General features: G+C 49.6%; 2 protein-coding genes and 1 long non-coding RNA gene across 5 annotated transcripts; 1 reads left to right on the forward strand and 2 right to left on the reverse strand.

Annotated features, from left to right (window-relative positions):
* Positions 1-306: 306 nt before the first annotated feature.
* LOC122368420 (DNA primase large subunit-like) lies at positions 307-7,081 on the reverse strand. 2 transcript variants are annotated; one of them, XM_043342330.1, is made up of 5 exons: positions 6,741-7,081; positions 5,315-5,616; positions 4,688-5,081; positions 2,996-3,155; positions 307-2,608 (listed from the first exon to the last, which is right to left on the reverse strand). In XM_043342330.1, exons 2-5 carry the CDS (start codon positions 5,580-5,582, stop codon positions 1,952-1,954), a joined length of 1,479 nt encoding a protein of 492 aa, XP_043198265.1. In that variant the 5' UTR covers positions 5,583-5,616; positions 6,741-7,081; the 3' UTR covers positions 307-1,951. The 2 variants fall into 2 exon arrangements, with proteins under 2 accessions (XP_043198265.1, XP_043198264.1); XM_043342329.1 differs by having other exon boundaries at positions 6,459-7,079.
* Positions 6,908-26,309, forward strand: LOC122368421 (tRNA dimethylallyltransferase-like). 2 transcript variants are annotated; one of them, XM_043342332.1, is made up of 7 exons: positions 6,908-6,925; positions 6,974-6,987; positions 10,564-10,565; positions 12,693-12,877; positions 13,247-13,384; positions 24,339-24,802; positions 25,117-26,309. In XM_043342332.1, exons 4-7 carry the CDS (start codon positions 12,704-12,706, stop codon positions 26,060-26,062), a joined length of 1,722 nt encoding a protein of 573 aa, XP_043198267.1. In that variant the 5' UTR covers positions 6,908-6,925; positions 6,974-6,987; positions 10,564-10,565; positions 12,693-12,703; the 3' UTR covers positions 26,063-26,309. The 2 variants fall into 2 exon arrangements, with proteins under 2 accessions (XP_043198267.1, XP_043198266.1); XM_043342331.1 differs by lacking the exons at positions 6,908-6,925; positions 6,974-6,987; positions 10,564-10,565 and having other exon boundaries at positions 12,632-12,877.
* Positions 15,719-24,258, reverse strand: LOC122368422. The gene is made up of 2 exons (XR_006254239.1): positions 22,923-24,258; positions 15,719-16,229 (listed from the first exon to the last, which is right to left on the reverse strand). It is a non-coding gene; the product is annotated as an uncharacterized LOC122368422 (long non-coding RNA).
* Positions 26,310-26,762: the final 453 nt, after the last annotated feature.

Raw genomic sequence — 26,762 nt, forward strand, 5'->3', positions numbered from 1 at the left:
AGACCCATGGTCATGTGTTGCGCTGTAAGGAATCGTCGCTGCTGATCAGAAATAAATATGTTCAGAATATGAATATTGGATACACAGGATGCCAGTACATCATTGGTGAGGACGTTACCACATATTCTGGGAGCTCCTAAATAGTGCGCACCTGATACATCACGATCCGGCAGTTTGAGGCGGAATACCGGGTGTAGTAATGGTAGAACATCAATGTTGGATGTATACAATGCAGCTCATATAGGGAACACAAGAATTAATGCAAAATCAATCAAACAATCAATCAACCTTTTTGAAAAAATCGGCAAGAGACGCTTATGATTTTTATTCATGCGATGTTTCGATAAAAGATAAAAGTGCCGGCTAAAAGTAGATAGACAGACGTTGCAAGCCAAAAATACGTAAAAGGTAAGATGATTGACGAATACAACTTTCAAAACCGATAAATGAATGTCACTGCCCACTGGTTTGGCTTGAGAAAGTATGCACGCCGCCGGCCGCACGGTTATATGAGATCTCCTTGATCGTGACGGCACTCACTCACGTAATCCATCGGCATTCACATTAATCCTATCTTCATAATTACCAGAAATGGGAAAAAGATGGGGTATTTAACAGGGTTCTGCGACACCTGAGCGAGCGTCATTTCAGCGAACGACATTTGAGCGAAGCCTTTCCAGCGATTATCAATTTAAGCGATTGACTCTTTCAGCGATTGTCAAGTCGGCGAATTCAATCACAGCGATTATCAACTTAAGCGAGGACCAGAATCAGCGAAACCAGATTGAGCGAATATGTGGAGGTCAATGGGGGACCAATTGAGCGAACACAGTTACAGCGAAACCGAACGCGACGGAAGTCAATCATTTGCTACTTTTCGGAAATTCTTGCCCTTGGAATACCCGCTTGGTATGTGTCATGCTTCAAGCTGCGCGCGGCAAATTAAAAATTTGCTTTTAAGAATGGAAACCACAAAAATATCCCATTCTGCAACCTTGATCTGGAAATGTGGAACGTGATAGGACGATGGAAGGAATGCCAAGGACCAATAATAAACTCGAGGGACGGCACAGGGGGATCTAGTCTATGTTTCAGGGACCTCACCCAAATATCTGGAAATTCGTACGTTGCTTGGGGCAAGAACAAATTGTACAACATGGGGAACTGATCCAAATTCAAGCGGGGGAATTTCGCCAAAAACAGCACAAGCAATATGAATCTCTGAACATACGCTTGGTCATCATTTTTGGCAAACAGCAGGGGGGGGGGGGGGTGAAATCGAACCGCTGGAATTTTTGAGAAATGTGGCATTAAATTTGGAGCTTAATGTCTGAACTTTGAACGTGACATCCGCCATCCAGTTCCGGATAACCATGAAAAGTTACAGAAACATTCGTTGTACGTACGTTCGCAAAAAAAAAAATTACACCGTTACGGGACGATGAAGAGTTTCGCTGAAATGACAGTCGCTCAAACTGTAGTCCACGAAAAAGATGTCGCTGAAACATAGCTTTCGCTTAAATTGGTAATCGCTATATTTGATAATCGCTCAACTTGATATTCGCTAAGCTGCCAGTCGCTGAAAATGGTTCGCTCAAATAACGTTCACTCAAATGACACTCGCTTAAGTCGCTCGCACCGATTTAACAGTCACATACATGGATATGAATGATGCATGTGTACACCTTCACTCCTTTTACATAGGTACACTGATGAGAGGCAAGTGATTATCCACTTTCCCTCAAATACCCGTCGTTTAGCATGGAATCGTAGCCACAGGTGTGCAGGAGAATTGATACACTGAATGCCAGTCAAACGAGAACATTCCACGCACATTGAAACCATCAGCATTAGCCCTGATATCGCTATCACAGTTCAGTACCACACTCTTGAGTATTCATCAGTGCCTAGAATTGAGCATTTGGTTAGGCGCTTCAGCCCACATAAGGTATCACTTTAGGTGGTGATTTTCTGCTTTGGGACCAGCAATAACAACACCAGTGCTCTGATTTTCGCGAAAGCTCAGCAGACTGCAGAAAAACTCGCTGGGTTTTCTGAAAGGCGTCGGCTCCTCGTTCCCCAGTGTAGCAGTACCCGGCGGTCGCGAGCTGCCGGGTACCGAATCACAGCCCGCTCCATCTACGATCCGTTCCCGCAGCCCGGTCTTTGCGCAGATGTCGCCCCGGTCACTGCTCGCGATCAAGTTACCGACCTCCGCACCACTGGCTTCAGCGCGTTTCACACTGTCTTCCAGAGGCAGCCCACTTGCCTCATATGGTCTCACACCGTCTACCTGAGGCAGCTCACTTGCCTCATCTTGTCTCACATTGTCTGTCTGAGGGAAGGCACTTGCTCCATCTCGTCTCACACTATCATCCCGAGGCATTCGCTCGCCCTGAGCGCCACCCCGCCCACACATTCGACGCATCAGCAGTGACCGATACCTTCGACAGCGCACAGTCGGCTCCTCACCGGTCTCTGTCGTCAGCGCCGCTACCTCAGCAGGCTCCAGGCCAGCCTCAGAGGTCAACAGAGACGTCAGTGACGGCGCGTCGAATCCGACGAACGGGCAGCCGCCGCAGCTGGAGACGCTCTGTCCGCAGCGCTCCTGGGGATAAGAAGGAGCGTAAGAGAGCGAGCGGATGAAACCACAGTAACTAGATGGCGGGCAGTCGACAGACGTCCGTGACAGTGTATCGACAATACGGACCAGCAGCCTCTCAGTCACAGCATGGTGTCAAAAGATTCAGACCAGAATACCCGAGTGATGGCAGTCTTGTACTGTGCATCGTTATTCACAGTTACATTGGCAAATTATGCCCGTAAACGAGTACAAAATTAAAATGTATAATGTATATCATACTAGCGGTCCTATGCTGAAGAAGAGGTTTCGCTCTAGCTCTGTGCTAAGCATCGATACACTATTCATCCCACGATATTGTAACACTGAGGCACAGCTTACTGCCGCACTGATACCACCCCATGCCCTACACACCTGTAGTCTGCGGCAGGAGTGGCTCTCGAACGCCACACGTCGGCCCTCCAGACCGTACATATGTCGGAGACTGTACAGGTACCGCTTCTGGCAGCGGGACCAACTATGGGAGCAGGTCGCACCGTGTCCGGCCGGCTGACAGTACTCACGCTCCCAGAACCTGAGGAAGAAGAACGGTCAAATGTATCATATCGGGTCGATACAAATCGTAACACACCCTGGGCACAAATGGCAGCTTTCAGACAGGTGTGGCTTGGATAGGGTAAACCAGAGCAACTTTGTACCACTTTTTAGGTTTTTGTTGAATATCTTTTTTAATTGTTGTCCAATCTGGCTAGTTTTTTGCAAGGTGGAAGCTACAACCTTTGTCAACAGTTTGCTCTAGAGTAAAAGAATGCTAGCATCTTGAGTTATTTTATTTTTTTTATTGAACAAGTGGTCAAAGTTGTAGAGGGGTTTTACAACTTTGTACCACTGATTATAATCCTATTTTATTCAATGCTAACGAATAAAATGGTATTTTACAGAGCATCTTTGGTCCACATAAGTTCTTTTAAAAAATATCCTGACTTCAACTGGCTGAAAACAATCACAGAAACACTGGTTTACAATGGGGCAACAGATTCACAGTGAACGGCTGTTCCGGGCTTTGGATGGAGTAAAATCACATGAGCACTCTGGCTTTTAAATGAGCGGCTGAGTAAGAACCACAAAACTCAGCACCTTCAGAAGTCACTTGACAGTTCTCTAACAAATGAAGGTGAATTGTCCACGGGTGCCAACCGGGATGGGAGGCTGGAGCTTGCGGATGACATCGCTGAATGAGTAGGTAAGAATATCATCATGCCTAGGCCACTTAAACCTATTACCAAACTGCTCCATGGCACGGATTTTCGGCCCATCATCTGCGACAGCCACCACCTCACCCCGATACACCCTCCCTTCGTACAGGAACTCTACAAAATCACCAACTTGAATGCTGTTCCTGCTTGGAGCTAGTCCTTCACTTTGTTGTTCCTCAGGGTGTCCCTCTTCCATGAACTCCTCTTCTTCGAAAAAAGTATGCTATAGTGATGAGAAGCTTCCTAAGAATGATTTCCTGGTGGACCAAAGTTGTAGCATTTTGACGGAAAAAGTGCTTGCAACTTTGACCACCACCCCTAAAAAATGACCATAAAAAGAAAATGGGGGTTTTCTTCCTCTAAGCCTTTGGAGAACTCATGTACTTACTGTCTAGATAGCCAGTGTCGCTCCAGTTCTTACCAGTTCCGCTCCTTACATCATCCTAGCAACTTCTGTTTTTTGCGCCAAAATCAAGGTTTTTATTATAAAAATTCTGCTGCTGTCAAGGTCACATAACAAAAGCAGGTCTGTTCAAACATAGTTAGGGCACATATTGGGCTAAATTGCCTGCATGAAAAAATGTCCCAAATATTACGATGGATTTTTTTAAAAATCAGCAAAGTATCTTTTCCATGGTGGACCAAAGTTGCACCGATGGACCAAAGTTGCTCTGGTTTACGGTACGTTTCTTTATTATATAGATAGTGATGTAGTTTGCATTCTTTATAAATCTAATCGAACGGAGTTCGACACCAGCAATTCCTTGTAGTATTTTCAGACAATGACCAGTGAAATGACGAGATAAACTCGCTCGTCCAGCCAGCAGCCTGACCCAGCAGAGCTGCTCACCTGACATTGTCCTCCAGCGACAGGCCGACGTCCTTCAGGAAGACACTGAGCGCCACCCGGTCCTGATGCGGCAGCCGATGGCGGTGACGGAGTTCAGCGCGCAGCGCCAGCATACAGGGCGGCAACAGCGGCGTGGCGGCCTCCAGAGCAGACAGCGACAGCGGCGCGGCCGGTCCCGACCCCTCCACCACCCCCAGACGGGAGGTGAGCCGGCTCAGCAGCGGCAGCAGCCGCCCGTCGACCGCCGGCCGCGCCTGCCGCTGGCCCACGCGCAGCGCCGCCTCCTGCAGACAGGAGAGCGCCGCCGGCGTGTGGCGACACAGCAGCAGCGCGTACCCGTCCGACAGCGTCACAGAGCGGGAGGCGACCAGAGGAGCCACCAGAGCGAACGGCACTGGCGAGACGGCACGCACTGTCAGAGCAGGATAACGGTTTGGAAAAGCGGTCAACGACGCAAACGGTAATTTACTTCCAAATGCTGCATTAGATAAAAGCAGTGCATTCCAATATCAGTTTCAAGACTTACTGACCAAAGAATTAGAAGATACTGCATCAAACCACTGCAATTCCCGGAATACACTGTTTGGCATAGGCCACCACGTGACCACCCACTCTCCATTCAATTACCTCTAACGACAGGCTCCTCGCAGGTCTCCAGTTGGGACCGACTGGGTGCCATCCCCTCCGTCTCCTCTCCGTGCTCAGCCAGATGTCTGTCTGCTGCAGCCGTCACTGACACCAGTGAATCCAGCAGACTCCGAGTGTCACCGGGAGGCAGCGGGCCGCGCAGCCGGTCAGCGCGAGCCGAGGTCCGGCACAGGGTGTAGCGGAGCTCGGCTAACGACATCAGCCGGAGCCGGTAGTGCAGCAGTCGGCGCTCGGCAGCCTCCACCATGGTGCGCAGTGGGGGCGATTGTAGACTCAGCAGCCTGGTGGAGTATTGGTGAGTGAGAGAGCGGGAGCGGCAGCGGGAGCGGAAGTGGGGGAGAGGGAGGGGATGGTGGGTGGGAGGGGGAGGGGGAGGGGGAGGGGGAGGGGGAGGGGGAGGGGGAGGGGGAGGGGGAGGGGCAGGGGGAGGGGGAGAGGGAGAGGGAGAGGGAGAGGGAGAGGGAGAGGGAGAGGGAGAGGGAGAGGGAGAGGGAGAGGGAGAGGGAGAGGGAGAGGGAGAGGGAGAGGGAGAGGGAGAGGGAGAGGGAGAGGGAGAGGGGAGGGGGAGAGGGGGAGAGGGGGAGAGGGGGAGAGGGGGAGAGGGGGAGAGGGGGAGAGGGGGAGAGGGGGAGAGGGGGAGAGGGGGAGAGGGGGAGAGGGGGAGAGAGAGAGAGAGGAGAGAGAGAGAGAGAGAGAGAGAGAGAGAGAGAGAGAGAGAGAGAGAGAGAGAGAGAGGAGAGAGAGAGAGAGAGAGAGAGAGAGAGAGAGAGAGAGAGAGAGAGGAGAGAGAGAGAGAGAGAGAGAGAGAGAGAGAGAGAGAGAGAGAGAATGTTTATAAAAGCAAATAGCAAGATGCAATAGACTGGGTAATATATGCAGATCACATCAAATATTTTCTTTTAGGAGGCAAGTTCAAGCTCAAGACTCCCTCCCACCTCAAGACTAGAATAATGTTAAGATTCCATCAGTAATCAGTAATTTGAAGAAAATGTCTACATGAAAATACCAAACAATTTGTCAACCTTATTCAGTCAGTCAAGCATAAAATCTTAAAATTATTGTTCTTTCTTAATATTGAGATAATGGAACATTTAGGAAAGAAGCCCATGATCTGCATACCTACCTGAGCGTAAAGAAGCTCAGTTTGTCACTCGGGTTGTGCTCCATCAAACAGTCTGAGTTTTGAACAAAGAAGTTTATTGATGTGGCTTCTAGAAACTCTTCTAAACTATTTACATTCGTCAGGTATTTAAGATATTCAAATCTAACCATGCATAGTCTCTCAATTGTAGTTAAGCTAACAGAACCAGTGGGAGGAGCGAGATAAATAACCATCCTACCAGCTGCCACATTGACACAGGATCATGACAGGAGAAAACAATAAGCACAGGGCGGTAATAATTACCGCCTTGTAATAATGCCGCGGTATTAGCTAAATCACAAGAAAACTTGATGCCGTAAAATCTTGCTCTCACATAAAATAAAATGATTAGCAAGATACCTATAAGAAACATGAATGATTAGCATATGTGATTAGCTTGTTCTTGTTGGATTAGGGCGCGTGCATGATTAGCGCCAGCCGCCCCAACGGTATCAGTATCGGACGGGCTTGGGCCTATGTTTTAGGGCCGGGCTTGGGTATCGGCAAGGCCATATCATGGATTAGAGATAACTGGATGGGGCACTCCGGCGACTTTAGCGTCACACGGCCGTTATGCGCATGCGCGAGGAACGTACACGACCGCGACCTTGGCGCCTGTTGTAAACTCAATGGCGGAGTGCTTTGCGGCGATCATTATTTTGCTTTTACGTGTGATTACGTGTGTTTAAAGAAGAATTTGGGGCGGCATATTTTATATTGAAAGGTGAGGAATGCAGTGAAGGTAAAAGTTTGGTCCCAATAGCTATAATTGATGAAATAACGCCATGCTCTGAAAACAACACCTTTTTGGCAAGAAGCATAAATCGGTGAATATCTCTTTGATACGGTAGGCTAAGTAGATGTGAGGTAGTGGGTTTTATTCAGAATCGTTCCGAGAATCGATTGCATGTAGAATTAAATGAATATTCATGTGTGGTAATAGGAGAATGGCCTTTGAAGTGGTGACTACAAATATGGCGCACATTGTTCATCAGAGATTACATTTTGTGATGACTTATATCATCACAAAAGTAATGGAGGCATCACAAAAGTAATGGAGGCAACAGAAGCAGGGTTCAGAAGCTGCAAATTTACGCTGCCAATCCTATTCTTTGCTGACGACGGGCTCCTACTGAACCATTCTATTGAAGAAACAGAGACTAGCATCAGAAGACTGACAGCAATTAGCAAGGAGTGTGGACTGGACATAAACAAGAATAAGAGCAACATTATCACATTTAATCTGAAAGAACAGCACAGAAGCATAGAAGATATTGAAGTAAAAGAAAACATAAAATACTTAGGTCTGAAAGTAACAAGTACAAGGGATGTGTTCAGAGGGCAGAAAAGAATCATGGTTGAAAAGGCACAAAGAATGGCAAACATGACCTATTCAGTAATTTCAAAATCATGCAACAGACTGCTGATTGGTAAGACCTACTGGAAATCCCTAGCACTGCCATCAATACTGTACGGCTCCAGTGTCATGACAGTCACAGAGGAAGAGACCAAGAAGCTGCAAGTAATCGAAAATGGTGTCTACAGACAGATCTTGGGGGCTCCAAAATATGCACCAAATGCTGCATTGAGAGGAGAAATTGGAGCATCTCTGATGACAACAAGGATTAAAACTGGAAGACTTCAGTACATGAGAAGCATATTGCAAGGAAAAAATCAACTACTCAAAGAGGTGTTAACAGAAATGATGGACGAGGGCAAGAACAAATGGATAAAGGTAACCTATTCCATTATTAAGGAAGTCGGACTCAAAGTAAAGGATTTGTACCAGATAAGCAAACAAGACCTTAAAACACACATGCAAAAATGGGATGGAAAGAAATGGAAGGAGGAATTGTTAACTAAAACTACTCTGTCCCTGTATATTGTCTGGAAAAAGGAGATGAAGGAAGTAATGTTTATTGACAACCAGCAAGCATCAACAATATTTTTCCAGGCAAGAGCTAACTGTCTTCCTCTAAATGAGCGCAAGAGATACAAGAAAGAGGACACAAGATGTATGATGTGCAATGCAGAAAATGAAGACCTCGCCCACTTTATATTGAATTGCCCAGCCTACGAAGAAGAAAGAAAAGAATCAATGCATCTTCAGAAACCCTATGCAAAGGATATTTTAGGGATGTTTCTGTTTGAGGAGGAAGATATCGAAGAAAAGAAAGAAGTATTGCTTAAGCTGTGGAAGAAAAGAAGACTGCTGGAAATAAAACAAATTTCTCCATCCTAGTTGACCTTCATCCTCCCAACACCCAATCCTGTCCCCTAGTGAGAATCCTAGCCACACAAACCAACCATAACAATGCAACCCATCGATCAAAGTAAAAGTTAAAGTTTAAGAAATCAAGGAGGTGCCGATACAAAGGCTAAACCTCCGAAAACCATCGCATCGCATCGCATCGCTTTAACATTGGTTTGGAATAGTTTGCCTTATTATAAGAATAATGCAAAATAAATACATTTTAAAGATACTGGAATGCATTCTTATTTAGCCCCACATTCATTTCAGACCTTAACTACAAGTTACAACACTAATGACTTATAATGCTGCATATCAAAATATGTACTTCCACAGCGTTAAGTATTATATGTTGAGCTTGAAGTGCTGTCCGGATTGAATAGTTTATTTGTAAACCCTTTTTTCATTAACTGACAAGATTTATAATAAATATACTATTAAAATATGGTCACAGAATTATTATCTTCCACCTACCAATAATTTTTCATTACGAGTTTACGCTTCTTCAAGGAGTTCATGATTGCAATCATTTTATCATAAATAGTTAATACCTTTTTTAGGAAAAATGGAAATTTATGTCTAGTAAGAAGCTAAATTCCTCCTATAAAAATAAAATGATTAATATTTTATCAAATATACATTACAAGGAAGTGCATTCGTATTTCTACCTATCTTGTATAACATTTCGTTCTTATAATACTTTCTAATAATAGAACTCAATTAATATTACTATTATTTTATAAATATGCATTGAAATTGAAGTGATTCTTCATAATATCCACCTATTACATCTAATCACATTTGTACCTTTTCCACTTTCCAGTTTGACCAACTACCAGCCATTGGTTTTGGATCAGCCTGTTTATGAGCACTGGACTGGAAGGATGGGGATTGGGGCTGGGGCAAGATCATGCGATGGCAATGCTTGTGTGGTGCCTTGAGTGTTAAGCATGTATGTGTATTGGGTGTTTAGTGTTAGTGTTTGTAAATGCCAGTGTTTGCTTAATTTAACTGTTTGATTGATGCTTAGGGATGACATTGGGCAATAATGTATGTATTGCTAGGATGTTTGATATTGAAAGTAGTTTTGTGTATCACTTATGTTTATAAAGACCAATGGACACCTCAACCCTAATGCGTTAAGGCGTGGAGATCTACTGGTCATGTTTGTATCGATACGTCTCCACTTCCCTACTTGCCCCTTGTTCCATCAATGGCCTCCGTTACTGGAGGGCAGTGGGCACTGATCAGTGTTTTTTAGATGTCTGTGAACTTGTCCGTCCTTGGGAGTTGTTTTGATGGGCTGTTGTTTTGAAGAAAGCTAATGCTGAGCGCTGTAGGTCGGTGAGTTTTTGTTGCAAATAGAATCGTCTCATTCAGCATTCTGTTTACTCATGGCATTTGCTAACTTAATGTGCGGGTGTGTCGGTTCCTGTATAGCTTCTGGTGTATTATAATTCTTTGGGGCGTTAAATAAGAGAATAGGGGCATACATACAGTGGGCCGATTCGACCGTCGACAGGCGGAGCTGAGCTTCAGGCGAGACCGGCATGTCTCGGTAATGCAAGCACTGGAGGGAAATGGTTCTACTCGAACTGCCCTAGTGCCCTCACCAATCACCAAGGAGCCGGGTGGGGTGGCTGGCTATGAGCTCAGAACAAATATGGGTGATCAGTGATGAGGTGAGTTGGTTGTGAGGATGTAGAGGACGAACATGCGCAGAAACTGTGGGCGGAATCCGCGATTCGATCGTCGTTATGTGGGCTAACGTATCTGAGCGACCACGATTTTTATGAAATCGAGCACATTGCACACGTGTAGCATCGTGCTAACTACCCGTTGACACCCACCCACCCATCCAAAGGCCCCAATAGCGCAGCTTGAAACGGCGAGGAGCGTAAGATACGGCCGCCGCTAATGCTCTCAGCCGGCCCGGGCGCGAGTTACCTAAGTGTGGAACTACAAGTCGATTCTAGGGCTCTGATTGGTGACTTTGGTCGGGGGATGACGCTTATAGCATGACGTCACTCGCGTACTTGGCCGGACCAACGGCGCAGCGCAGGCGCGCCGAGCCAACCCAGAGGCTCTCAAACTCATTTGTACAGATTCTGCGCATTGAATGGCGAAACTTCGGCGAGTTCGCTTTAGTTTGGAAGCTCCTGCCAGAGGACTGGAGACGGCCGGATTATTTGCTGGACAGTGGGAAGCGCAGATGGCGATTGACAGTGCCAAAAAGATGATATAGGGGAAAAGGAGTTGAGACTTTAGCAGTGAATTATAAGCCTGTTGCATAGCTGAGTGGTAAATTGTAAAATGCTTAGGGTTTGAAGAGATGCAGTGTAGTTTAGCCGACTCAGGGGCATTCTGCCGAGTTATGTAAGGCGGAAGGGTCGCAACTCGCAAGTCGTTTGTTTCCATGATTGCCTGATTAAAATGTAAAGCGTATCTAATGTTTAGTTGATAATACAGCGAGGTTGGGCATCTGCTCAATCCATTTCTTCTCTGCAATAGTGCATTCGCCACTGTAATTCATTGTAAAAGGCACTGGGCTGCGCCGCCTGTTAATTATTCCGAAACCACCAGTGAATTCATTTGCTGTCGTCACAGTCACTCACAACAATACGAATCGTTCAGTCGTGCGCTGGGGGTCCGCCATTAATTGTGCTGCAGAATGCAGACTGGACCGCCGAGAATATAACACTTCCGTCTCCCTGGGCGAGCGGCGCATTGGAGCCGAAGGAAACTGCTTCAGTTTTTTTTTTGTGGGGAGGATACCCATGTTTGAAAATTATGTTATGGAATGGTGTGATAAGGAAAAGGACGGTTTCTTGAATTGAGGGCTGTGGAGAAGAGGCAGATTTTCTCATTTGCTACCCGATGCAACGCGAAAAGACGCAAATGTTGCACATTGGGCTTAATAAGTCTAATAAAAGATAAGGGACTTCGTGAATCATGCCTAATTGACCGCGACCAAGTTATTTGCCAACGCAGGTAGGCACTAGGTAGGTAGATACTCATTTGTGAACAGAACGTTCCACCACCCCTCGCCAGAAATTCAATCAGCAGTTGCTTATTAAAACGTTTGAGTGCACCTGACAACCTTTAAAAATGACGTCCTCCCTTTCAATGGTTCGTGCGAAGACACAAAGCCAGAATCAGCCAAGCAATATCGGAATCCATTGCGCAGTGTGTCGGATGTGCCCCCAGTTTTCAATCCACATAGCATAGCACACACTGCTAAATGCAGGTACGCTCACTTACACATTAGGTATTCGAAGGACTTAATACCTCATACACATGGAAGAAACACATGAAATATGATTTATAGCTGCAGCAGAAGTTTGGCGTTCGATGCCTCTTCGCCAAGTTAAGACCATGCCAATCTCGGCCAGTCTGCCGCCGCGCCGGCACTGGCCGTGGTGTGACGTCATCCGGCCGGCTCGGCGCTGGGTAGTTCCACACTTAGGTAACTCGCGGCCCGGGCGCCCGGCGGTCGTGTACGTTGTTAGTTCCGGGTTCCGCCACCAGGCGGCCGCCGGCCGCGGCGGTGTGACGCGTAGATCAAAGGGTACCGCCGAGAGTGCCCCATCCAGGTATCTCTTATCCATGGCCATATATAGGGTATCGGTATATTTTTTTTATCAGTCGAAAACTATTTTGAAACAACCGCGTCATATACGCAATCGTTAATAATTTCCCCTTGGGTGAAGCATGAAACCAACATAAATCTTCAGGGTATTTTTGTCAAAGTAACGTTAATTTAATTTTTTTTTTCATTTTGCGTTTTATTTTAAGCTTTCATTAGTTAAAAAACTTTCAAAATTTATATTTAAAGCTTTCTAAGAAAACTGTTTTGGACACATTTATAACGCGGCAGTTGCAAAATATTCTCTGAATTTCTCACTGAACTTTATAATGGAATTTGTCTTTGATGTTATGAATGCCTGCTGCTATTGCTTTTTCAGAATTAATATAAATGTTAAGTATCCTAATAAAGAATTCACTAAGATATTCAAGGAAGTCCATAATGAACTTTTGTGATGCACCAATCGTGGTGGTCCTTGGGTCCACCGGAGCAGGGAAATCCAAACTAGCTATTGAAATTGCTGAAGAATTTGATGGTGAAATTATCAGTGCTGATTCCATGCAGGTAAGAAATAACACCAATTCATTATAACTTAGTTTTTTAACAATAAGATACTGGGTGCACATGCAGTTCTTTTTCACTCTGTACTGGTACATTGTGTGTGCTTGTCACAACCCATTGGACTGTTCACAAGGCAAATGTTTTGCTTTTCTTGGAGCCTGGGGCTGCCACTCTCTTTGTATTGACCCAGCCTGCCAGATGCACTAGCTCCATAGGCACATGCGTGTATTCGCCAAGGTCCTGTCTCAATGTGTTAGCCGCTGCTGTTTTGGTGCATTATATGATGTCAGGCTGTTTCAGTGGGACAGGTTGGACCCTGTTAAGCATAGTTTCATTCCTGCTGTGACAGATGTGTAACTTTTCCCATTCCAGGTGTATAAGGGTTTAGACATTATTTCCAACAAGGTTACACCAGAAGAACAAGAACAAGTTCCTCACCATATGATCGATATTGTTGAGCCAACAACAAACTACTCTGTTGTCAAGTTCAGGGATACAGCTTTGTCAATTGTATCCTTTTAAGCATGACCTGCATTTTATTGCCAGTTACCTGCTACTACTTTGCAACTGGAAATGTGTGACAAGGAATCAAAAGTTAAAAAGTGAAAAGTGAAAAAGAATCATAAGTTAATAAGGTGTTCTTGAGCAATGTAAATAAAAATACTGGTTCAGATTTTGGCTTGTGTCAACTTAATGATAAGCTAAAACACTTCCCCTTTGAGTTTAGCTAATCTCTCACTAGGGGCATTCCACGTCAAATCAAACACCGAAATCCGTCATCCCCTTCGATTTTTCTGAAAATTTGTAGGCAGACTGGGCATGGTTCAAAACTGAGTTACGTATAATATTTTCGAAATTTGATAACGTATCGCTGAGATATAGGTCATCGAATATAGCGAAAAATGTCACACATCAATTTTTTAAATGGCTATAACTCTGATTCCTTTTCTGGTATCAAAATGATATTAACAGGGTCTTATAGGCAATTGATAAGGCTTTGATTTTTAATTATAAAATTAAATTGAAGTGACCTTGAAATGCATTTGACCTTGAATTAAAACAGAAAAATTTAAATAGCAAAAAACACGTCACCTTCGATTTGGGTAATTTTTACATATTATGTCCGTCACAATGTTCCTAACCATCTGTGAAAAAATTGGAGTGGGCCATTCATAACTTTCGCGGCAAACGCCGTTTTCATGCATCAACATCACGCAACCGCGCGTGACCTTGAAAGACAGAGTCAAGACATGCTTGTGTACACTTTCTGAAATGAATGATTGCTGATTAGTGATATCCCAAACTCTGCGAGGATGGAAATGCATAGTCATCGTAGTCAAGCATTCACGTTCCATAGTAAAAATGTCTCAGGCAAACGGTATTTTGCGGTGAATTTTGAGCCGTGTGGAAATGCATCATAAAGTAAATTCAACGAAAACATTATCACGCAACGATATCTTCACGTCTTTTGATCTTCACTATACGAAAGAACATACATTTTTTAGTATGTATGGGGAATTTCTAGTTAATCCAATAATAAATATGGCAGTTAGAGGCCTGCTAAGAGTAACATGTCGCCGGCTGAGGCGGGCTCGGCCGATGCGGGAAACGCAGCAATCACAATTTTGTGTTTACACGTTCATATTTCAATTGTTTACCAACCGATTTTCAAATTTCTTGCGCCATAAGATTGCCTGTACATTTCTTAGTCTTCCCACAAAATTTGACGCGAATCGAACGTAATCAGCGGTAGGGAGCGCGATGTAAAGACGGAACCGTTCCGTTCCGTCCCGGCACAGTCTACAATTCAGGCGGCGCGTAGCGGTCGGCGCCGGCTGCCGAGTCGCCGGGTCGCTGCGGCGACAGGATGTTCACTTTACACCGCTATTACTAGAACAATTGTGAACCGATTTTCTTATTGCTTGCACGATGAGATGCCCCATTCAATTCTTGACAGGTAGCCATAATTAATTTCGCATTAATCTTATGAGATATTGGCGAAAAACAGGAGGGGTGGGCGAAATTCGCTCTTCCCCCCTCCACTGCGCGTGCTAACATACGTTTGCATATGTGCAATTTTCTTCAAAACTTATGAATGGCCCACTCTAATTTTTTCACAGGTTATTAAGAATATGGTAGGCAATAAAATATATGAAAATGAGCCAAATCGAAGGTGACGTGTTTTTTGCTATTTCAATATTTGTGCTTAAGAACAGAGTTAAGCAAATTTCAAGGTCATATATTTAAGTAGGTGCAATTCTAAACAAATGCTTAAGAAATTACCTAAACAGTAAGGTTTATTTCATTCAAATCAAACAAGTACAACCAAAGTTATGGTCGTTCAAAAATATAAAGATGCAACATTTTGTAAAAATTTGATGCCCTATATTTAGAAGACCTGTGGTCAGAATGTGCAAAAAACATCAATGTAATGCCCGGGGCCACACAGGAACTCGCTCACCAATTTATAATGAAATCGCTGATGGTAAGGTGCAAAACAGCCGATTTTTGTTCGATTTGACGTGGAATGCCCCACTAATAATCTGTCATTTTGCAAGGTGTCACTTGAAATAACTAGCTATGTGTATTCAAAACTTTCCAGGCCGTTTTCTTTTCACACTACAATAGCTAAAGGTATGATTTGTGTGTAAATTAGCCCACTGGTTCCTCTAAATAGCTGTGTGATGGATGGTAGGCATCAAAGTTGGGCAACTATCAGGTAATTTGTTATTCATGAGTGTAGTTTCCACAGCCGACGCTGTGGTGCAGCAGTCGCCACAGGCGACCGCCGCCGGGCGTCCACGACTCCAAGCTCAGCTGCTCACGCACGTCGAGACCACGCCGTTGACTGAATAGTTGTATTTAAACTGATTCGTTACTGTGGAGCACAGCAGGGCGTCAGCGAGCATACTAGGACACGAATCCACCAGCGCTCACATCGACACTCGCACTGCGCAGTACATACAAAATATGTTGGTTTAGATTTAATGAAAACAATAATACATTTAACAGCAATTTCCGTTTTACACTTCCCACTCTCTAGCTAACACAATTCCCCTACAAATATCACCTCGAAGTTAATAAACAAATAAACATATCCTACCGGCTGTAAGGGTCTCCACGCCCTTTTCTCAGCGGCCGACCTCGCACCGCAGCAGGCTCGCGCCGGCCGACCTCCCGGCGGCCGACCTCGTGCCGCGGCCGACCTCGTGCCGCGGCCGACCTCGTGCCGCGGCCGACCTCGTGCCGCAGCCGACCTCGTGCCGCAGCCGACCTCGTACCGCGGCCTCGTCACACGGCGCACTCAGCCACGGGGAAAACCGGGCTCGCACAGGCCGAGCTCCTCCCCGGGCACCTATACAAACAGAACACACTGCAAAATGACGCACCTGAGGCGAAATCCCATGCCGTCCTATGAGCATATTATAACTACCGAAATACGTATGCAAAATAAATCTAACGCCTGACAAAGCAATCAACATTCCTTTAGCAACAAATTTACGACAATCATCGATCAATATCCACCCACCTTCTGTCCAAAACCAGCACCGCAGCCGACACAACCTCTCGGGCCAGACGCACCCGCCGAAAAGAGCGAAATAGTGTCGCACACTGACACGTACCGAGATTTCACCATCACTCGCACAAATATCAAATTAAGCATGTTTGGCATTCCAAATCCACGCGACGAATACAATAATATTTCTCATGGTTAAATCTTCAATATCTCGGCAGAAAACACACGCCTTCTATACATTTTATCCGCCTCGCTCGACGCGCATCTCTAAAGCTGCCAGAATTCTGACGCAACAAACCCGGCTAGAGGGCGGGGAGTGATGACAACACAGAACAACATGTAAACCAAAGGCATAGGTAAATCAGACAGGCCGGAAAAGGATAATGCAACACGGACAAGTACCACAATGCACCAAATCTGGCTGGCGCCATCTACACTCCCCCATTCGATCAGATGGATCGAATCTAGAAAAACCGGCGCCAGCGCGATACTCCAACAGGAATTTTGACGCGATGAGAAGCACTGACCTCAGAACACCCGACACATGACACAACTGACCTCAGAAGTCCGTCTGCACACTCGCGTGCCTAACTCACTCAGTCTAGCTCAGACTCTGAGCAGATCAGTACCATTTTATGAATGGGACGCAGGTATGTTGACGCGCCTATCCTAACTACCGCCTTCCTGACCAGCCCATCCTGACTTGGGATTGCCTCCACAATCCGCCCCATCTGCCACAGCCCCCTCGGAACGTCACGGTCCACGAGCAGAACGACGTCCCCCGGCCGCATATTTCTCACCTCCCGCGTCCACTTCTGTCTGGACTGAAGTGACAGCAAATACTCCTGTCTCCAGCGGACCCAAAACTGTTGGGCTAGATACTGAATCTGCCGCCAGCGCCGCCTGGACAGCAAGTCAGCCTCATCATACAACCCGGGGATCGGGCCCGCGCTGCCTCTCAGAAAAAGCAAATGGCTCGGGGTTAGCGGCTCAACCTCGCCCGAGCTGGTAGAAACAAAAGTCAACGGACGGCCGTTCATTATCATCTCAATCTCACAGAACAACGTGTGAAGGGACTCCTCGTCCACACGCTGCTGCAGCGGCATCGACCGCCAGATCTTTCGGAAAGTTCGTATTTGTCGCTCCACACTACCCGAAAAGTGCGACGCAGTAGGCGGGTTGAACACCCATTCAATCCCGTACCTCAGCGCTGCGCGCGACAGCCCACTCCTGTCTACTTCCCTCAGAGATTCCCTCAGTTCTCTGTCTGCCCCTGTCATGTTTGTTCCCATGTCACTCCTGATATACTGGATCGGCCCACGACGAGCACTGATCCTCCTCACGGCGTTAATCAGCGAGTCGGTACGTAACGAGTCTAGCAACTCGACATGGACAGCGCGCGTCACAGTACATACGCACATCAGGCCGTACCGTTTGCGTTCAACGCGTCCGGCCTTTACCATGATGGGACCGAACACATCCAACATCACAGAGGAAAAGGCATGTCTCTCTCCCACGACTCGCTCCTGCGGCAGCTCCGCCATCAGCTGCTGCTGGGGCCTGGCGTTCACCTTACGGCACGTGACACACGAGCGGATCGCTCGTCTAACCTCCGGGCCCGCTCCTATGACCCAATACCTCCGCCTCAGCTCCCAAAAGGTATGGTCACGACCCTGGTGTCCCACCCTCCGATGAGTCTCACGGATAATCATCTGGGTCACATGGTGGCGCCGAGGGAGGATCACGGGATGTTTCACCTCGTCAGACAGACAGCCAGCTCGGGACAACCTCCCCCCAACGACCAGAAGTCCGCCGACCATGTGCGGATTCAGACGACTCAGCCCACTAGCCTTTCTCACGCGGACTGGACCGTCGTCACCGCCCTGCGGAAACTCGGGCAGCGAGCTCTGCTGAACGTATCGCAGAACTGCACGCTCCGCCGCCCTCAGATCGGACACACTCAGCTCTCGAGCTGCACTACTCTCTCGCCGCCTCAGACCTCTCCTCCTCATACACCACCTACGGAAGGAACCGTCACGGATCACATCAATGAATCTCCTCAGCCAGGCCACCGCTCGCTGAAGCCGGCTGAAAGAGGAGAAGTGCCTTATCAGGATATCAGACGAACTGCCCTCGCTACACTCGGGCTCCACACGGACCGCAGCGACCGGTGTCGCCTTCACCTCACACTCAGGGATTACCACAGTCACTGTCGGCTCAGTCGGCCACCCACTCGTCCCCTCACGGAGAAACTCCGGCCCACCCAGCCAGGGATCCAGTCCCGCGGAACGACAGCCGCGGGATCCCACGTCAGCCGGGTTCATCTCCGACGGAATATACCTCCATTCGCACACGTCAGACCCATCGTGAATGTATGCGACTCGGTTCGCCACATACGTTTTAAATCGCGTCGATCTGTTCCGCACGTAGCCCAGCACCACCATGCTGTCTGACCACATGTTGAACGAATCGAACACAGTGTCCAACTCCCTGACCAGCACGCGCCTAATCTTGACCGCCAGAACAGCGGCAGCCAACTCCAGTCGCGGGATGGAGACGAAACGGATCGGGTTCACCAGCGACTTGCCCATCAGAAAGTGGACAGACCGCTCAGTTTCCCCACCCGCAGTCCTCACCTCTCTCACCAGGTACGCGACCGCGGAATGCGCCGTCTCGCTGGCGTCCGCACACACGTGGAGCTCGGTGGCAAGCACCTCTCCTGGCAGATCAGAGATGCACCTGCTGAGCCTGACTCGATCGAGCTCACCCGCCAGCTCTACCCACTCCCGCCATTCCCTCTGCAACACATCAGGGAGAGGCTCGTCCCATCGGTACGACAGGGCACACAGTCGTTGGAGCAATGCACGGCCAAGCAAAGTCACCGGCGCGATCACACCCAGCGGATCAAACACCGAGCTCACGGTGGAGAGGATGCCGCGCCTCGTCACCGGCTTCTGTTTATCACGGAACTGAAAACAGAAACAGTCATCCTCCATCGACCACCTGAGACCCAGGACACGATCAGAACCGAGACCATCTTTGCCCAGGTCCAGCTCCTTGACGCTCTTCCCTCTATCCTGTACTGGAATCTGACGAAGGACATCTGAACTGTTACTCTTGTACTTTGTCAAATTAAACGCTCCCGTGCTACACAGCTCTTTCAGATCACTCGCCAGTTTAACTGCTCCCTCCACGGAGGACGTAGCACAGAGGACATCGTCTACATAGGATTTGCGGGTCAGTGCGTCAGCAGCCTCGGGGAACTGCGACCGCCCCTCCTCCGCACACTGTCTGAGCGCAAAGCTCGCCACGCTGCCGCTCGAAACGGCACCGAACACGTGACACGTCATCTTCCACACCCGAACCTCGCCCTCCGGGTCAGAGCCGTGAAACCACAGGAACCACAGCAGGTTGGTGTCAGGCTCCGGGACCCTCACTCTATGATACATTGAAGCGATATCACAGGTGAATGCTACCGGGCCCTCCCGGAAGCGGCACAGGACACCGAGCAGCGAATTAGTCAAATTCGGTCCCCCCTTCAGTAGATCGTTCAGGCACACACCGTGACTCCTTGCGGCACAATCGAAGACAACTCTCAATTTACCCTTCTCGGGTTCCATCACCCCGTGGTGTGGCATATACCATACAGGGTGGTCACTGTCAGTCAGTCCGTCGGACACCGGGACAGCGTAGCCGTCCTCCTCGAGTGAGGAGATCACGCTGCGGTACATCTCAAAGTACTCTCTGTCAGATCGGAAACGCCTCCTCAGCGCTTCCAGTCGTCGGGAGGCCGTCTGTAGACTATCTGGCAGCTCGCCAAAGTCATCCTTGGGGAGGGGAATAACAAACTGTCCCCCGTCATCCCTTACCATGTTAGATCTGACAAAGTCGATCCATTCACGGTCCTCAACCGACAGGCCCTCCCTATCATCCGACAAGTCACCGAACTCATGCTCGTACAGCTTTCGGTAAAGGCACTCGCCGCCGCCGGCGTCCGGCTCGGTCACACACGCGTCCATGACCCTCAGGAAGTTCACACTCAGTCGCCCTCCCGACACATCTGCCCCCTGGGCACAGCCGATGATATACCATCCTACATTGGTCCGCACAGCACAGAGCCCCTCCTCCCCCATCGGAGGGGCCCGCACCTCCCTGGCCACAATCAGTGCAGCACAGTCTGAGCCCAAGAGCAGCTCGACTGGGGAATCGGCCTCGCACAGCCTGACACCCTGAAGGTGCGCGGCACCACTCAGCTCGTCGGAACTACACCTGTCATCTAATGTCACGGGTAGAGAGTCGACAGTCCACAGATTAGGCAGCGAATGAAACGCGCCACCGTCCGCACCGCTCACCTCTAACCCAGAGGCCATGGCTGTCGGGATAGTCTTCCGGTCAGTTCCCACTGTCTCGATAGATACTGTCGTCCGCTCAATCCGCACGCCTAAACGCGCCGCCAACCTCTCTGTCAAGAAGCTGCCAGAGGACCCCTGGTCCAGCAGAGCGTTCGTTACCAGAACCTTACCAGTCGTGGCCCTGAGCCGCACCGCCACAATAGGCAGCGCCGTCCGACTGACTCCCCTCAGGCCGAGACTAGCGCTCACTACGTTCGCACCGGACCCGCCGCTGGACGGCATCACCACACCCGCCCCGCGCGGCGTCACCGGAGGTCCTCCGAGCGGTCCCGGACAACTCTCCCGGTGCAGCACAGACGGATGCGCACCCCGGCAGACATCACACTGCAGCGGCCTCCGACAGGCCTGCACACGGTGCCCTCTCCGCAGGCACCCAAAGCACAGCTGGAATCGCATGAGTGCCCGTCTCCTCTCTCCCCAGGGTCTCTCTCTCAGGGCCTGACAACTACCAATGTCATGCGCCGACCCACAGTACTCGCAGCGCCGGCCACCAGGCTCACCCACCTTGGCCGTGTTCACCCTGAACTTGCCAGGATGAGGCGCACCAGCATCGGAACGGGACGGAGCGGGCGGCCTGGGACCGAAGAGCGGGCTCCTCCGCACTCTCACCTCGGCGCTGATGAAAGACACCAGGTCTGAGAAACGCACAGGATCGCCCCTCTCGCACAGCCGGTCCGCCTCCCTCATCCACCTATCCTGAAGGTAGACGGGGACCTTGGATACGACCAGCCGGAGGGTGGACGGGTGCTCAAACTCCCCCATCGTCACCCCGGTCATAGCATTCATGACCTCAGTCAAGAAGAGTGAATATTTATCCAGCCCCTCCACATCCCCAGCCTGGATGCGTGGCCAGCCATCCACCCTCCCGACGTAAGAGTCAATTAGTCTGATCGGATTCCCGTACCGGTTCTCCAGCAGCCGCCTGGCCTCCTCATACCCCTCATCTCCCAGGTGGAGGCATCCCTTTACCAGCTGATTGGCCTTACCTCTAGTATACTGCTCCAGATAAAAAAGAAGCTCCCCCTTGTCATTTGTTTTCTTGGCGATACGCGAGTCAAAAGCTTTCATGAAAAGGTTGAATTCCTCCACCGCACCAGTGAAGGGACGCAGCTCGGCAGGAGGGAGGAGCGACCTTCTCACCAGGGGAGACAGCTCACTCTCCACAGAAGGGGTCTCGACCATAGCCCCAGCCGCCACCCTCAGGGGCTCCCACGCAGACTCATCTACCTCCCCCATCTCCGCTAGCTGTAGCTCCAGGTCCAACTGCTCGGACCGAGCCCTGAGCCTAAGCTCCTCCTGCTGAGCTTGAGCTCGAACCCTGATCACGTCCGATTCTACCTCCTGTTTAGACTTTATAAGTTTAAGTTTCAGCCTCAGCATGCTAGCTGAGGTACCGGGCGGCCCCTCAGATGAGGTCGCACCCGCACCACGCAGGGGGGCAACACTCACTTGGGCCTGGGTCTCTGCGCTACCCACGTCCTGCGCCTCAGTCCTAACACTCTTAATCTCTGTTTCACCTGACGCGCGTCCCTCGATAGCACCCCACAGCCTCTCTACAAGCTCTACTTTAGTCCCGGTTACATCTAAGTTTAACTCCTCTAGCTCCTTCCTCAAGTCTGAGACCCTAAGTCTCCCCAACTCCTCCTTAGTCAGTGCGGTGATACTCATAGTTCAGGGATGGTTCAGGATTTGGTAGGAACGCCCAGCCAGTACTTAAAACTACACACCCTACAAACTACAAAGCTTAGAATACACAACACACATTAGTTAATCAAAAACGCGCTCATCACTGACCTAACATCAACATCTCTAACACTAATATCGTCAGCACCCACGCACACGGGAACCACAACTGTGCACCCCCACCAGCTAGCTCCCCGTCACTGCTCTCAAGTCCTGGCAGAAAGCCAAGGACCAAACCTCAGTCCTGGCAGAACACCAAACACAGACCCTGTTCTGGCAGAGTGCCAGATCAGGTCGCAGAAATGTCAATCTCTGTCTGGCAAGGCACCAGACTCACTTTGGCAAAAACGTCTGACTCGCTCTTGGCAGAATGCCAGACTCACTCCTGGCAGAACGCCAAACTCCTATGCAACAGCACAGGTCAGTCACATCTCACCGGTATCAAGCGCAGCTAGATGCAGCTGAAGCAGCAGGTTACCCGGAGTTGCAGCAGCAGCCGGCTGCAGCTGACCCAGCCGTTGCTGCACAGCCAGAGTGTAGACGGAGGCCCAGCCGTAACTGTAGTTTCCACAGCCGACGCTGTGGTGCAGCAGTCGCCACAGGCGACCGCCGCCGGGCGTCCACGACTCCAAGCTCAGCTGCTCACGCACGTCGAGACCACGCCGTTGACTGAATAGTTGTATTTAAACTGATTCGTTACTGTGGAGCACAGCAGGGCGTCAGCGAGCATACTAGGACACGAATCCACCAGCGCTCACATCGACACTCGCACTGCGCAGTACATACAAAATATGTTGGTTTAGATTTAATGAAAACAATAATACATTTAACAGCAATTTCCGTTTTACACTTCCCACTCTCTAGCTAACACAATTCCCCTACAAATATCACCTCGAAGTTAATAAACAAATAAACATATCCTACCGGCTGTAAGGGTCTCCACGCCCTTTTCTCAGCGGCCGACCTCGCACCGCAGCAGGCTCGCGCCGGCCGACCTCCCGGCGGCCGACCTCGTGCCGCGGCCGACCTCGTGCCGCGGCCGACCTCGTGCCGCGGCCGACCTCGTGCCGCAGCCGACCTCGTGCCGCAGCCGACCTCGTACCGCGGCCTCGTCACACGGCGCACTCAGCCACGGGGAAAACCGGGCTCGCACAGGCCGAGCTCCTCCCCGGGCACCTATACAAACAGAACACACTGCAAAATGACGCACCTGAGGCGAAATCCCATGCCGTCCTATGAGCATATTATAACTACCGAAATACGTATGCAAAATAAATCTAACGCCTGACAAAGCAATCAACATTCCTTTAGCAACAAATTTACGACAATCATCGATCAATATCCACCCACCTTCTGTCCAAAACCAGCACCGCAGCCGACACAACCTCTCGGGCCAGACGCACCCGCCGAAAAGAGCGAAATAGTGTCGCACACTGACACGTACCGAGATTTCACCATCACTCGCACAAATATCAAATTAAGCATGTTTGGCATTCCAAATCCACGCGACGAATACAATAATATTTCTCATGGTTAAATCTTCAATATCTCGGCAGAAAACACACGCCTTCTATACATTTTATCCGCCTCGCTCGACGCGCATCTCTAAAGCTGCCAGAATTCTGACGCAACAAACCCGGCTAGAGGGCGGGGAGTGATGACAACACAGAACAACATGTAAACCAAAGGCATAGGTAAATCAGACAGGCCGGAAAAGGATAATGCAACACGGACAAGTACCACAATGCACCAAATCTGGCTGGCGCCATCTACAATGAGCTTGATTTTTTTTCATCATTTCGTCTCCCACACCAACCAGCAGTTGATCTCCTTAACGTGATGAGTATGTCAGATCGAGGACCTTCGCGGCCGTCAAAAGCTGCCTGTCATCGTCGGCGGTACCAACTACTACATCGAGGCGGTGCTGTGGAAGATACTGGTGGCAGACCGCGCCTCAGAGGGCTCCGACAGGGACGAGGATGGCGGCACGGCCGATCAGGATCGGTCGGAGGGTGGTGAGAACGGCCCGGAGCGCACGGTGGTTGGAACAAAGAGCACAGCCAACCGGTTGGAGGATACGGCTAACCGACCGGAGTGCACGGCTGACGGTCCAGGAAGCGTGACGGGAGGCACTGTGACCAATAAACAGGGCGCTGAGGACGTGGCGGCGGATGGCGGGGCACAGAGCGGACGTGGCGACTGTGACCGCCGTCACCTGGGGCGTCTGTCCACAGAGGAGCTGTACGCCCAGCTCCGAGAGCGGGACCCTGCCCAGGCGCAGATTCTGCACCCCAACGAGCGGCGCAAGATACTCAGGTGACTCTCCCTTCCCTCCTTATTTTTCTCTCGCAAGTCGCAAGTCTCCTTTTTCGCTCTCTCGTCTAGGTTTCAAATGAAAAGGAAAGAGAGAAAAGTCGAGTGGATATTGGCAACGTGTGTCGTGTTGGCTGATTTGGATGGTAGTTTAGTTGTTTGTTTACTGATATTTTAGCTATCTGCTTTTAAATGTTGTTCGACGGAGGTGTATTTGTTTAGACTACCTAATTCGGTCGGTTTTCTGGTACATTGTTTCCTTGATCAAAGCCGATGAGAGATGGCCGTTTGCTCACACTGACCTCTGACTCCGCCAGGTCGCTGGAGGTGACACTGCGCTCGGGTCGGCCGATGAGCGACCACCTGCGCCAGCAGCGGGCCGAGGCCGGCGGCGGCGCGCACGGCGGTCCGCTCCGGTTCCAGCGCGCCTGCCTGCTCTGGGTGACCGCCGACCAGGAGACCCTCGACCGGCGTCTGGACGCGCGAGTCGATACTATGATGGAGCGTGGTCTGCTGGATGAGCTGGCCGACTTCCACCGGCGCTATAACGCTGCCCGGCTGGCCGACGGAGTAGCTGCCGACTACACTCACGGTATCTTCCAGTCCATCGGCTTCAAGGAGTTTCACGGCTACCTGACGAGGCCCGAGAACACTACCGCCGATGAAGCTGAAGCACTACTCGCGGAGGGCGTGGAACGGCTGAAGCTGGTGACGCGCAGGTACGCGCGCAAACAGACGCGCTGGGTACGCCGCCGGTTCCTGAGCGCCGTTGGTCGTCAGGTGCCGCCGGTATACAGACTGGACGCCACCGATCCACGTCAGTGGGAGGAGGAGGTCCGCGCGCCGGCCGCCGCCGTGGTCCGTGATTGGCTACAGGGGAAGACGCCGGCCTTGGCGCCGGAGCCGGTCGTACCAACAAACACGGGTGATAGAACCACGTACCACTGCGCGGTGTGTGACGTGTATACCTCCGGGGCGCAGCAGAGAGACGAACACCTGCGCTCGCGGCGTCACCACCGCGCTCTGCACAGCCTCAAACGCAGTCAGGCGGCGAAGGGCGGCGGAGACGCGAAACGCGCCGCGCTGGGCGGTGGTACAGAGGGGGACCGGGTGGCTGGGGTGGGGAAGGGAGGAAAGGAGTGTCAGGCGCCGGAACAGGCGACGGTTGTAGCGGAACAGACGGTTGGGGAGGGTAAAGCGATAACAGCGGAACTCCCCACGGGGGAAGGGGAGGCGAAAAGTAGCGTGCAGGGAGCGGCATGAGCAGCGTGGCGTCGAGCTTGTTGACGTTATGCGGGTTGGTTTGTAACTTTTAGTGTGCTCCTTTTGGAATAAGAAACGAATTTAGGTGACAAAGTTGCATAATGTTGTCACCTAGTTGGTGATAATGTTATTGAGCGTTTTACTTGCGATTGTCTTTCATGCAGGAAGGATATAAGAGTGATAAAAAGTGGCTTTGTTGCTAAAGGTATACTAAGTTTTAGGTGAATACAACGTCATTCTCGTCGTAGCGTGTGAATGTTTTTAATCTCTATATTGATTGCAATTTTCGCACGTCATGCTCATGGTCACTTTTGACGACAACCGAATAAAAGGGGCAACTGATATACAATGCAAGGGCCGGCAAGAGCACTTGCCCTCCCAGCGTCCAACTCCAGACCACTCCAGACTGAAGAGGACGAATCGCTGTAGGCGGTACGTAGAGCCGGATAGAAGCTGGCCAATGAAAAGCATGATTGAGTGTGAGTAGTAATCGTCCAATGTGTATACTTACTCTTATGACTTTTAAAGATGAATAACGCATCCTTTGAAAGGGGTAACGTAAGTGTGGAAAGCTCGGTTGTACTATATCGTGGTGAATAATTTCTAAACCACCGTCCAGAATATATTCAGTGATTTATTATTTACTAGTGCTTTCCTGTGTTCTGCTTGAGACATTTACAGAGGCATTAGGCAAACAGTG

The sequence above is a fragment of the Amphibalanus amphitrite genome, unplaced genomic scaffold, assembly GCF_019059575.1.
Source record: "Amphibalanus amphitrite isolate SeventyFive unplaced genomic scaffold, NRLGWU_Aamphi_draft 000946F_arrow, whole genome shotgun sequence".
Taxonomy (NCBI): domain Eukaryota; kingdom Metazoa; phylum Arthropoda; class Thecostraca; order Balanomorpha; family Balanidae; genus Amphibalanus; species Amphibalanus amphitrite.